Source organism: Helianthus annuus, chromosome 16, assembly GCF_002127325.2.
Source record: "Helianthus annuus cultivar XRQ/B chromosome 16, HanXRQr2.0-SUNRISE, whole genome shotgun sequence".
Lineage (NCBI taxonomy): Eukaryota > Viridiplantae > Streptophyta > Magnoliopsida > Asterales > Asteraceae > Helianthus > Helianthus annuus.
In genome coordinates, this window is record NC_035448.2 from 15,559,674 (window position 1) to 15,571,958 (window position 12,285).

Sequence of the window (12,285 nt, forward strand, 5' to 3'; positions counted from 1 at the left end):
CAACCACTGCCCTTATAAGTCTAGAATCCCTCCTAGATGATCAACTCAACTAGAAGGCACACTGGACTGGGGGGACTTGAAGAGGTATGGTCCCAACTCCACATCTACATGGCAGGGACCACACCACTTTTCCCGTCTACATGGCGCCTACATCAGCAAATAAATCCAGAAGCTTCTAGAAGCTTCTGGAAGACGTCAAGGTGGCACCAAAGATGTTCCTTCCGAAAGAAAGGACGACACGTGTCACCAGTAATCGAGCGCCATATAGACCTGCAACAGATCATGGGGGCAGACCGACAGGAGCTGCACGATTTCTCCAACATGGACGAATATCGGCGCGCCACATGTACCACCATCCTGACCACAGCAGAGGGGACCAAGAGGATATTCCCCTTGGTCGGACAGCTGGCGCCCAATAGCAGCTGGCAAGGTTGCTCCTCCCTCCTTCACCCTCCGGCTATAAATAGGACCCTTCATCATCCAGGTTATTCTATTCTCTTCCCCACACTCTCACTCACAACACACACTGATTTCTTCCTCGGAACAGTACTTATTCTCACGCTGGAGCCTGGTTAAGAGGGAAACCCCCATATTCCCCTCTTAACGAGCTAACGGTGTTGCTGTTTTGCAGGACCATAGTCATTCAGCGAGTAAGGAAGGAGATTGAACCCACAGAAGAGACAATCCAGTTAGTTCACCATCGGTGTTAACCAGTGTTTCATTAGGATATATCTACAGTTTTAACCTTGTTTGGTCATGTCTTCAATGTTTTAGTGAGGTTGTACCTTTGTATAGATAGATAACAATGGTCTGTGCAAATTCATAACTTTGAATTTCTGGTTTTATTTTTTTCTATTGTTGGTTGATTGGTTGATAAATTAGTGGTAGTAAAAAATTAAACTGTATATATAACAGCCATGGCATCTATGAAGCACGGGGACGCCATTTTACGTCGGGTACCCGTCCCGGGACAGCTCGGGGATGGAAACGGCTCGGGGACGGCTAGGGGACGTTTCCCAAATGTACCCGGATATTGGGGACTTCTACATATGCTCGGGGACGGCTCGGGTACTTCCAAAACAAAGTATCGGGGACGTTTCCTAAAGTATTTAGGGGTTTAACCCTTTTAACTTCCAAAATACGAATGGTCGGCCTTTTTAAATTACATATGCTCGGCCTTTTAACTTCCAACATTCACGTATATTGTATTATTAAGTATCAGCAGTAGGATCGAATTATCATTCATCGAATTATCAAGTATCAACAGTAGGATCATCATGTCTATTCAAGTATTTGATTCATATGTATTTGATTTGATTTTACTTGATGTTGATAATTTTGATAATCATTGTGTATGCGAGAGTATTTGGATGTTTGATAATCATTCTGTATGCGAGAATGTCTGATAATTATGTTGAAAAACAAATAAGCAACAGAGAATATTTGGATGTTTTGCTTATTTGTTTCAAACGACACCATTATTTGGATGTTTTGCTTATTTGTTTTGATCGAATTATCATTCTGTTGAACAGAGAATATTTGATGTTCACAGTTAATAGAATATTTGAATAGAATAGAATATTTGATGTTGATAATTTTGAATAGAATAATCAATTGATTGTTTATTTGCATATATTCACACTTCACATACTGTTTATATAATTTTGAATAGAATATTTGATGTTTATTTGCATATTTGATGTTGATAATTTTGAATCACAGTTGATTGCTTTCTTTATCTCGTGATGAATTTTAATATTCTATTTTAATATTTAATAGGTACTGAGATTAGTAGATTAGTATCTGTAATATATTTTTGGACTTTGTTTAATATATTTTTATTTTTTGGACTTTGTTTAATATAATTTTATTTTTAATATTTTTTTTTGCCGTACCTGTATCTTGTGTTTTTGAATTTTGCCGTTCCCCGTACCCGTATCGTCCCCGTACCCCAGTTCCGTACCCGTATCCGTGCTACATAGCATGGCGTTATAGCCTAATGGCATATTGAGGATGAGATAAGGCTTAGAGACCATTAGTTCCTGGGTTAATTCCCACAAGAGGTTTTTCCAAGATTTATCGAGTTTCTTCCTGAATTGGTGAGCTACTTGAGTCCGAGCTTAACAAGGCTTGCGCGTCTAATTCCAACTTATTCAATAAACGAGTTCGAGTCCATCGGAGCTTCTCTTTTGTATAAATATAATAACTTTATTATATAATATATATCTAATTACATAATCAAGTTTACATGTTCAAAATTATAATAAATTTAACTTAATAATTTTTTTATATAAATAAAATTACACTTGTTAATATATATATATATATATATATATATATATATATATAAAGTAATTCTAAATGTATATGAATAAAATAATAGATATGTAATGAAAAACAAACAAATTGAGCCCGTGCCGAGCTTGAGCTTGAGATATTATTAACTACCCGAACTCGAGGTTCGGATGTTGAACTCAAAACGAGCTCAATAAAGTAAACAAGCTGAGATCAAGCTTAGGCGGGCTTGCATTCGACTCGGATTGTTCTCACTGTTACCAAGATCGCTCACAAGCTCAAAGATATACAAAGAGTCATGCCCAAATTGATTTCGAGTTTGAAAAAATATTACGAGTCGAGATCGAGCTGACATAAAGCCGAGCTTGTGCTCGAGCTCTTGCAAACTAAACAAGCAGACCACGAGTTTAGCGAACTAGCTCAGATTCGACTCGACTCCTTTAAATGCTCACGATTTTTAACAACTTTTTTTACATCTAAATACCACGTAACCTTACATTTGCAGTGATTACTCACACAACTTTTATGGGGGCAAACACCATACCACTAGATCACTCGGAGTCGACTCAACTTGTTCAAACGCTCACAAGCTTAGTGAGATACAAGTTACTCACCCTCAGTTCCACTTAATTTTCTTCATTTTTAACTGATCAATGCTATAAAATCATCTTAAAAGCCATAGTTAGTGCAAAAACACAGTCTGCAAAGGTAGACCCAATGCAGTCATGAACCCACATGTATTCATATTTTATATTTCACCATCTTGTTGTCTTAAATTACATATTTTAATAAAAAGTTTTTTTTTTCTATTATCACATATATCACAAAATCAATGACCAAATGAAGAACTAACCAGTGTCCATGGGCTAAAGTTTGGAATAAAAATGGATAAGTGTGTAAGAAAAGTAATTTCAATCCACACCATTTCTTGAACTCAAAGTAACATATATTAATGATGTTCATCTCCTATATATAACTTGTTAATGAAACAATCTTAATATCAATTATCGACATATATCCGCTTACGTACTTCCCCCTCGTCGTTTAAACTTCTTTGTTAATGGCATATAACGCTGGAAGATCACTGTTTGGTGACAAACAAAGTTCTAGTTTGGTTTTCGAAGAGTTTGTGCCCCCTTCAGCATGGACCGAAGACGCCACTTGCCATTACCTTCTTGTTGATCTTCCTGGTACATCAAATTCATTATCATGTTTTTAAACTCATATGACTTAAAGACTTAGCCCCTTAAGTGGCAAGATGGGGCATGTCATATTGTCATATGGCGCGGGTTGGGCAACAGGTAAAAAAAGTAGGTCGGTTTTGGCTGACCAATAAACATTTTTTTCTCTTTTCTTTCCAACTTCTATAAAAAGTAATACAATATTTATGATTACAAAGATAATATTATTGCAATATTAATCCAAAATTTTGAATAAAACAAGCTGTACATTAAAAATGGCAGCTTTCAACTTTAGTTAGATATTTTTTGTTGACCCATCTAACGAAGTCCAAATCGACCCATTTATAAGCAAACGAACCAAGAAAACAATTCTTAGTTTGATGGTTATTCTTGCATTGCAGGTTTCAAGAAGCATGAACTAAAGCTTCAAGTCGATGACCGAACTCATATAATAGTTAGTGGAGAAAGGCAGGTGAGAGAGAACAAATACAAGCGCTTTGAACAAAAATTAGAGTTGCCAAAAGACGCAGACATAGAAAAGATCACAGGGAAGCTTGATGGCGAGATTCTGTATATTTCAGTCCCGAAGAAAGTAGAACAAGTTCACAACAAAATTAAACATGCAGCATCAAATGAAGATGAAGCCGACAATGACAAAAAATCAGACACATCTGATTCTGATGATGAACAAAAACACAAAAACAAACACAAACAAATCAAACATGGCAGCATTCCAGCACCAGCGGCAGCCTCAGAATCTGATTCAGATTCAGATGCTAATAACAAAAAATCAGATGCATATGAAAGTGAAGAAAGTGATAACAAAGACGATGAAAATGATCAAGAAAGAATGAAACATAGAACCGGTTTTGATGATAATTGGGGACAAGACGCTGAGTTATTTCTGAGACTTGCAATTGAGAAACTAAGGAAGAATAAAAAGATTGTTGCGACTGCAGTCTTCGCATTTACATTAGGGGTGTTTGTAACTCAGAAGTTTCAGTCAAATGGCAATTGATGGATGGAAACTCATGAAATAAACAGTTGTGTACATGACACATTATATGAATATGTACTTTGAGAATAAAAAGATGCAACACAAATTATAGAAAAAAAATAAGTATCAATCAATACTATTCTTTTTATTTCTTTTTTTAACTTTATAAAAGGATCGGATGCCGCACCATCCTATACCAAAACTGGCTTTACACGACGCAACAAAATTAATATAAGAAAACACTATAAACCCTATGTCTTAGTTTATTGTATTGGATTTCCTAGAAACAACATTATTTTCGGTTATAGAAGACCCAAGACTTAACATGAGAGGATAAACAGGACTAAATTCCTTATCACCTCTTGCCTTCACCTGAACAGCATAATCATCAAGAGTCGCTTTTATACCTTTCCAGATCTGGTCCTCACCCTGTGAATCGAGCCACAGCGAGTACTGTAACGGGCTAAGTTTATTCCTCTGCATCGGGGACTGCAACTCATCGGGAGCTCTAGAGTAAAGATGATGAAGTATGACACTCGGTGGCAAGTCTTGAAGAAGCGGTGAACCGTTAAGTTGTGACGTTTCAAGGAATATAACGGGTCTGAATGCTCTAAGAGCCCGATACGGTGCACCAAGTTGTTCAACTGGGAATAAGTTCTGACCCACGGCTAGTTCCAGCTCAGCCATGTCTCGGGCCATTCTGAGCTTGCCTGATTCGGATAAAGGCCGTACTAGAGATGCGTGTCGGATAAAGAATATTAGAACCCGAGAAGCCATGCTTCTGACGAGCCGGGTACAGATGGTTTCAGTCCCGATTGAGATGACTTTGGCTGATGAAGGTAATAGTTTTGATAAAAACTCGGTACGAAAATGAGAAATGTGTTTTTGTAATTCTTCCATGTAAGATGACGAGTTGTTGTCGGTTGCGCCGAAATTCTGGTTGTGGATTTCGAGAATGCATGACTCGAGATGGTCGAGCATGGATTGGAATAAGGATGTGACGGAATCACAGGCGACTTCATATATAGTGTTGAGTGATTGGGATAAGATGTCTGAGGCGATTGGCGGTAATCCTTTTGTCATGGCGGATATGCTTCCATGAATGTCTTGTAAATGCTGGCAGAGGGTGAAGTTTTTCACTTGGGCGGGAGTTGCAGGGCCCGATATTTGGCGGGCTTCAGGGCCTGTTGATATCTACAACCAAAAGGTGCGATTATGATTAATTAATTGTTACAACTTACAAACATCATAAAATAAAGAGTAAAATGCCATTTTCGTCCCTGGGGTTAGACCAGTTTTGTGACTTTCGTCCAAAGGTTTGTTCTTCCGCATCTGGATCCAAAAGGTTTAGAATCTTGCCATTTTCATCCGGCTCGTTAACTCCATCCATTTTTCTTCGCTAAGTCAGGGGTATTTTCGTCTTTTTTGTTAACTTAAAGAGTGATTTGGTATTCTAAATACTTGTACATTATGCTAAATGCTTGTACATAAAGTGAAAAAGACCAAACTGCCCTTTAAGTTAACAGAAAAGACGAAAATACCCCTGATTTAATAGAGAAAAATGGATGGAGTTAACGAGCCAAATGAAAATGGCAAAATTTCAAACCTTTTGGATCTAGATGCGGAAAAACAAACCTTTGGACAAAAGTCGCAAAAATGGTCAAACCTCAGGGACGAAAATGACATTTTACTCTATTAATATTCCAATAAACATTAAAATTACCTGATACTCAGCTCGTTGAGCTAGCAAAAGCAGGACTTTGGAGATCTCACGCAGGACAAGAAGGGTCAAGCGTGCATCTAACTGAACAGCTTCAATCTCTTCTTGAATGCGCGATATAATTCTGGAGATGTGTTCTTTAGAGGGAACACTACCGCGGTTTGACATGGGGAATACGCTGTTAACAAGATCAGATAGCCGACTCAAACATAGAGCCAAGAAAGCTGTCTGAAACACTTCAATGGCACCAACCATTTGATCTCTACCTTCTACTGTTATAGCAGGTAAAACCCCTTTAACGTCTGTGTCACGTGAAATTCTTTCAACAAGATTTTCAATCATGGACAAGAGTTTTGGATAGCCGACGGTGAAAATCTCTTTAACAAAGCTTGATGCGGTGAAAGTAGATTTCATTTGGTTTGCAAATGATTTGACAATTGCCTCCCAAACACGAGCAGTTAAGAGAGGGTCACCGTCCTATAACGAAAGAAGAGCAGAATGTTTAGATGCATCGATAACAAATGTCTATATGTTAAAGGTATACACTAGAAAGCGAATGGCATATATTCCATCACGGTCAATAAAGAGACTAAAAGTAGTCCAAACAGCAATTAAATAAGCGCATAGGCAGTCAATCGAACACCAGTGTTGTAAGAATCGCTAGGCGCTAGTCGGGCAGTGGAGTACCGACTAGCGATTAATCGGGATTAATAGGGATTAATCGGAATTAATCGAATCGAGATTTTTATATGTAATTTTTAGTTATATATATACACACACACTAGGTTAGAACCCCGTGTATTACACGGGATTAAGTCAATAAAATATTAAATTATTAAATAAGCAAAAAAATAATAAAAACATTGAAAAGGAAATACTAAAGAAAAGAAATATTCATAAATTAAATATTATAAAGAAAAATAATAAATAGTTAAAAAACTTTCTCGTCAACTGACTCGGCGGGGAATTCGTTCTCTTACTCGTTGCCAACCAGTTACTCCCCTGCCTTGGCATAAACAGGCTAAAGGGTTGTTTGTTTAGCTCTTAATGAGCTCTAAATGGTTCAGACCTCTTACCTCTTACTGGTTCATAACTTAATGGTTCAGACTGTTTGTTTTGTGAATAGATGTCTGAATAGTTAAGCATTATACATAGTCTGAATAGTTAAGACCACTAATTTGAATTGGTCTGATATTTGCCTCTGAACGGTTAAACATTAAGAGTTCAGACCTCTTACTGATTCAGCACTTAACCATTCAGAAGTTGTCAAACAACCCCTAACTTTCCTTAAGACTGCTTCTGGAACATCTCTATCCTTCTATGGATACTGTCGACATTACTTGTTATGAGGCGAGGATTGCCACCAGATGACTTCACTTGAGACATAACTTCTTCCGATAACTAAACTTCAAGTCTTAGCTACCCGAAATAAAATAAAATAGAATAAGGTATAAAATTTTATTTAGTTACTATCAACATTTCTTATTTTAGAATAGTTACCTTAATTTTCGACCTCTACATATATATGTTAAACTAACCAATATTTTTTTGTTAGATTAGGTATCCTAAACCTTCCTACAAAATCAACTTTTACCTTAAACATTTTAATTTTTAAGTTATAATGATATTTTTTATTTAAACCTTTCCAAAGATAGATTTTACGAAAGTGTTATATTAGATTTATAATGATGATTATATCTTTAAATTACTTTACAATTTAAACATGATTATCTGTTGTTTTAAAAAAAACGTAAATAAATAGTTTTTTATTACTGATTTCGTCCGTACAATACACAAGATTATAGCCTATTATTTAAGAAAATGAAAAAAAAAACTAAGAACCTAATTATGTATACAGTTTCTTAAATTAAACTAACAAAAAAATAAATAAAAATCTAAAATTAATTATGTCATGTGTCTTATGAAATCTTTTAATATTAATTAAATTTAATATTTTATATTCAAAAAAAAAAAGAAACGTTATAGATTTTGTTGAAAAAAAAGTATATAAGCGACTTTAGTATATTGAATTGAATATTTTATACTCAATGTGAAGGATAAAGTTTATGATTTGAAGTTAAGTTTATACCAATAATTTAGGGTTGATAAGATTTATATTAATTTAATTGGTATTTAATAATTTAAATTAAATAATAATTATTTACCATTAAGGATGCTCTAGAATGATGACAAGTGTCCCAAAGTTGGTTTCTTTTATTATAGAGTATAGATTTTTATATGTAGTTTTCTAAAGCAGATATTTTTTAACCACTCATTGACACATTTATTTAAGTAATTGGAAGAAATTTGTAAGGTTTGGTCGAAATTTGGCCGGCGTCTGGCCAGAATAGGACCGCCATTGACCGCCTAGTGATTAATCGGCTAATCGTGAACCTCCGATTAGTGATTAATTGGCGACTAATCGTAGACTAGTCGGGATTTTTACAACCGTGACCTAGAGCATAACTGATTAAGCGAGGATCAAGTATATATATATATATTTTTTTTTCGAACGGTAGATCAACTGGATTTCCAGCTGACTCCAAAGGGCCAGCATATGCTGTTTAAACCCCTCACCCCAAGTTCGAATCCCTCCCAGAGGTGTTCTCCCATATTTACATAATTTTGCACTTAGTAGGAATCGAACCTGAGACCTCCCCAGGAGGAAACCACTTAGTGGAAAACCCCCTGACCAACTGGGCTATACCATATTGGCAATGATGCATCGACACTCTTCTTGAGTTTAGTGAGAGAGAAAAGTGTATCAAGTATAAATGAAAAAAAAAAGTAAAATATTTTTTTAGTGTTTTTTTGAGTTAGAAAGAAAAGAAAAGTGTTATATTTCAATTTTCATGCTCTTGAGTTAGAGAGGAACATAAAAAGAAACTAAAAAAGTAAACATATACCCTTCTTGCGTAAATGATTTCAGCAAACATTTCTTCAAGTTAAGAGTAGCTTTGTCATCAAAATAATAAAGAGCTTATATAGCCATCGAGGTTCCTTTTTCTCGAAAATCTCCCACATGAATTTTAAAAAAGAAAATTGGACAAAACTTTCCTCTGGTTCCTTCCTTTTCTCATAAAAAAAACAAGACCATGAAGAAATCTAAGTTCCTTTTTGTTTGAAATCTATCCGGTTTCTAATCTCACAACAATGGTGTAGACACTGTTCTTAAAAGCAATACACAAAGTGGAAGTACCGAAAAACCATGATATCAAATGAGATGTTTAAAATAGAATTCTATGTCTAGCAAACTGCTTGGATCAATAGCATTTCAGCGCATATGCTAGATTAGAAATGAACCACCTTAAATTACTTCATTAGGCTTAAAACAATATACTCCTTAAATAAATTGTTTTGCATCAAGTTCGGATAGAGCATATTGCATTCCAGATTGAAGATTAAACATGATCCACAATAGAGGCTAGATTAACGAGGGATAGGTTTCTCTCCATGATACCTCTAATAAAAAATTTTCAACAAAAGCAATTACTAATATAACACTTAACCAAAACCCACATTCCTAGATGGTAGAAAATTAGCTTTGGGTGTTTGGATGAACTTTTGAAAGTGATTAATGTTTGCATACCCTACTTATACAGTTATACTCATAGTTGTTAATAGCGAATAGCGACAAGGGACCTATATGCTACATAGCGAATAGCGACCGCTATTTTATAAATAGCGATACACTAGAAAAAGAATTTTGAAATTTTTTATATGTATATTACATTAAAATACCTTGGTATATATGCTATTTTACATGTATATTTAACAAAAACCTATAAATCCAACTATTTTATAGCTATATCTAATTGCTATTTACATAAAAAAAATCTAACTGTCGCTATTCACGCTATTGGTCGCTATGACCCAGATAGCGACACTTGGTCGCCTCGCTACATAGTGTGCTATAGCGGTCGCTATAGCCGCTATTGACAACTATGGTTATACACTTATACCTATGAACGGCAGATTGTTTACGGATTGAATACCACTACGAGACCATGAGTAACATAAAGAATTATAAAAAAAGACATTTGCATACCGTTCTTTCGTACCATAAACTCAACACCATCTAAAGTAAAGCATATCCAAACACTGTGTCCAGCAGGCCTTTATCTACTACAAATGACTTGGTTCTGATTACTAAATGTCACATAATCACTTCCAGAACTATACATCCAAACACCCTTTTATTTGAAGAAGATTCATCAACAATTATTTTCATGATGTAGGAGGCCTAAGCTTTCTTGCCAGGTATATCAAGAACATGATTTTTAAAGTTAAACGTCACGGTGATGCACAATCTTCTAAGTTCTAACCTCATGCTTGGGGTATATAGGATCTATTCATCAAAAAAACTGCTAGCGGCAATCAAACAAATAATTACAACCTAAAACCTAAGCTTTCTTGCGAGGTACATCAACATCATGATTGTCAAACAACACGGTCACGCACGATCGTCTAACCTCATGCTCGGGGTACATAAGATCTACTCAATAAAAAAAAACAGCTAGCGACAAACAAACACATAATACCAAATCAACATACAGATCCTTTTAGCATCAACAAATAGCAAAAGTAACAACATGAATAACTCACCTGCATAACCTCATCAAGCAACAAAACATGAGTAAACGGATCCCTTTTCTTCGACAACACCCTCTGCAAATGCCAAATCGCAACCACAACCGAATGCAACTGATCCATACAGCTACCCATCCTCTGCCACAACCTCTCCTTCGCCTTCCCCCCACTCCCAATCTGCGGCGTACCACTTCTCTGTATCCCACCAGGACCACCAAAACCACCACCGCCACCAGATATCGCCTTCATATCCAGCGCAACACTCACACTCTTCACACCCTGACTCTTATACTTATTAATCAAACCGTCAACCGTCGACCTCAACTCACCTAAATTATAAAACACCTGCAATCCCGCCCCAACCTCCGCCTGATTAAATCCTTCAAGTCCTCGTTCCAACGCCTTCATTCCTTCGGATCTCAACCTCTGTCCTGCTTCAAACACTAACTTCAACTCCTCATCAATCACACCAATTCCAGACAAATCATTCTCATTACACAACCGCAATATCTCACTATGCAACTGAGCCGCTTTAGACAGATCCAGTTTCTGCACATCAGGCTCCGCCATCACCTCTCGAAGCTTCTTCGACAGACGAAGAACTCTGACCGTCGATTGAAGCAGATCAACGGTGAAATGTAGGTTAGAAAGTTGAACCGTTTTCGACCGGATTTGACGGTTAGGATCGGCGATTTCAGATCTGATGCGACGGACGGAGGATTGGAGAGTGGAAACGGCGGAACGGATGGATGCGAGTGACGAATCGGCGTCCTTGACGGAGGATAACTGCGCGAGAAGGTCGTCGTGGCGGTTTAGGACTTCGGACCGGAGCTGTTTTTCGAGGAGGCGGATGCCGTCCTGGATCTTCTCCGCGCGAGCAGCGGCGGTGCCGGAGGAGAGTGCGTCGGAGGAGAATTGTGTGGAGTTGAAATCGGAGGAGAGGAATTTGGAGAAAATTGGATCGGATGCGAAGGAATCTAAGAGAGATAAGGAAGAGGATGTACCTGTAGATGACGACGGTGTTGCGGCGGTGGTGGTGGTTCGGTCTTTGAAGGTGGATACGCGTTGTATGGATGAACGGTGGACCGCCGGAGATGCCATATTTTCCGGTGAGGTGTAGGTTTTCGCCGGAGAGGGTTTTGTTACAGATCAATGCTATCCACAGTTCGAGTCCGTCAGAGCTTGTCTTTTGTATAAATATAATAATTTATAAAAAGTGGGGGTTATCACTACATCACTCACAACATCCAATCAAGTTCCTTTATGTCATCAACCACTATTCTATCACTCACAAGCTTTTTTTTTAGTAGCGGTGGTCATCACTAGTGATGAAATTTCATCACTCACAAACACTAAAATTATAAATTTCATTAATATTAAAACATACTAGTTCAATTAAACATACTAGAAATATTTTAGACTACAATTAAAAATAATAATAAAAAACTCTACTCCTCGTCCGACTCATGAAACTCCAAACCTAAAGAATCTACTAGTTCGAT

At 36.8% G+C, this 12,285-nt stretch overlaps 2 protein-coding genes across 2 annotated transcripts; one reads left to right on the top strand and one right to left on the bottom strand.

Annotated features, from left to right (window-relative positions):
- The first annotated feature begins 3,295 nt into the window (after positions 1-3,295).
- Positions 3,296-4,545, top strand: LOC110916798 (inactive protein RESTRICTED TEV MOVEMENT 2). Its single transcript, XM_022161453.2, has 2 exons — positions 3,296-3,485; positions 3,878-4,545. Exons 1-2 carry the CDS (start codon positions 3,356-3,358, stop codon positions 4,492-4,494), a joined length of 747 nt encoding a protein of 248 aa, XP_022017145.1. The 5' UTR covers positions 3,296-3,355; the 3' UTR covers positions 4,495-4,545.
- Positions 4,546-4,579: 34 nt separating this feature from the next.
- On the bottom strand, positions 4,580-11,958 carry LOC110916797 (conserved oligomeric Golgi complex subunit 5). Its single transcript, XM_022161452.2, has 3 exons — positions 10,799-11,958; positions 6,197-6,670; positions 4,580-5,667 (listed from the first exon to the last, which is right to left on the bottom strand). Exons 1-3 carry the CDS (start codon positions 11,882-11,884, stop codon positions 4,732-4,734), a joined length of 2,496 nt encoding a protein of 831 aa, XP_022017144.1. The 5' UTR covers positions 11,885-11,958; the 3' UTR covers positions 4,580-4,731.
- Positions 11,959-12,285: the final 327 nt, after the last annotated feature.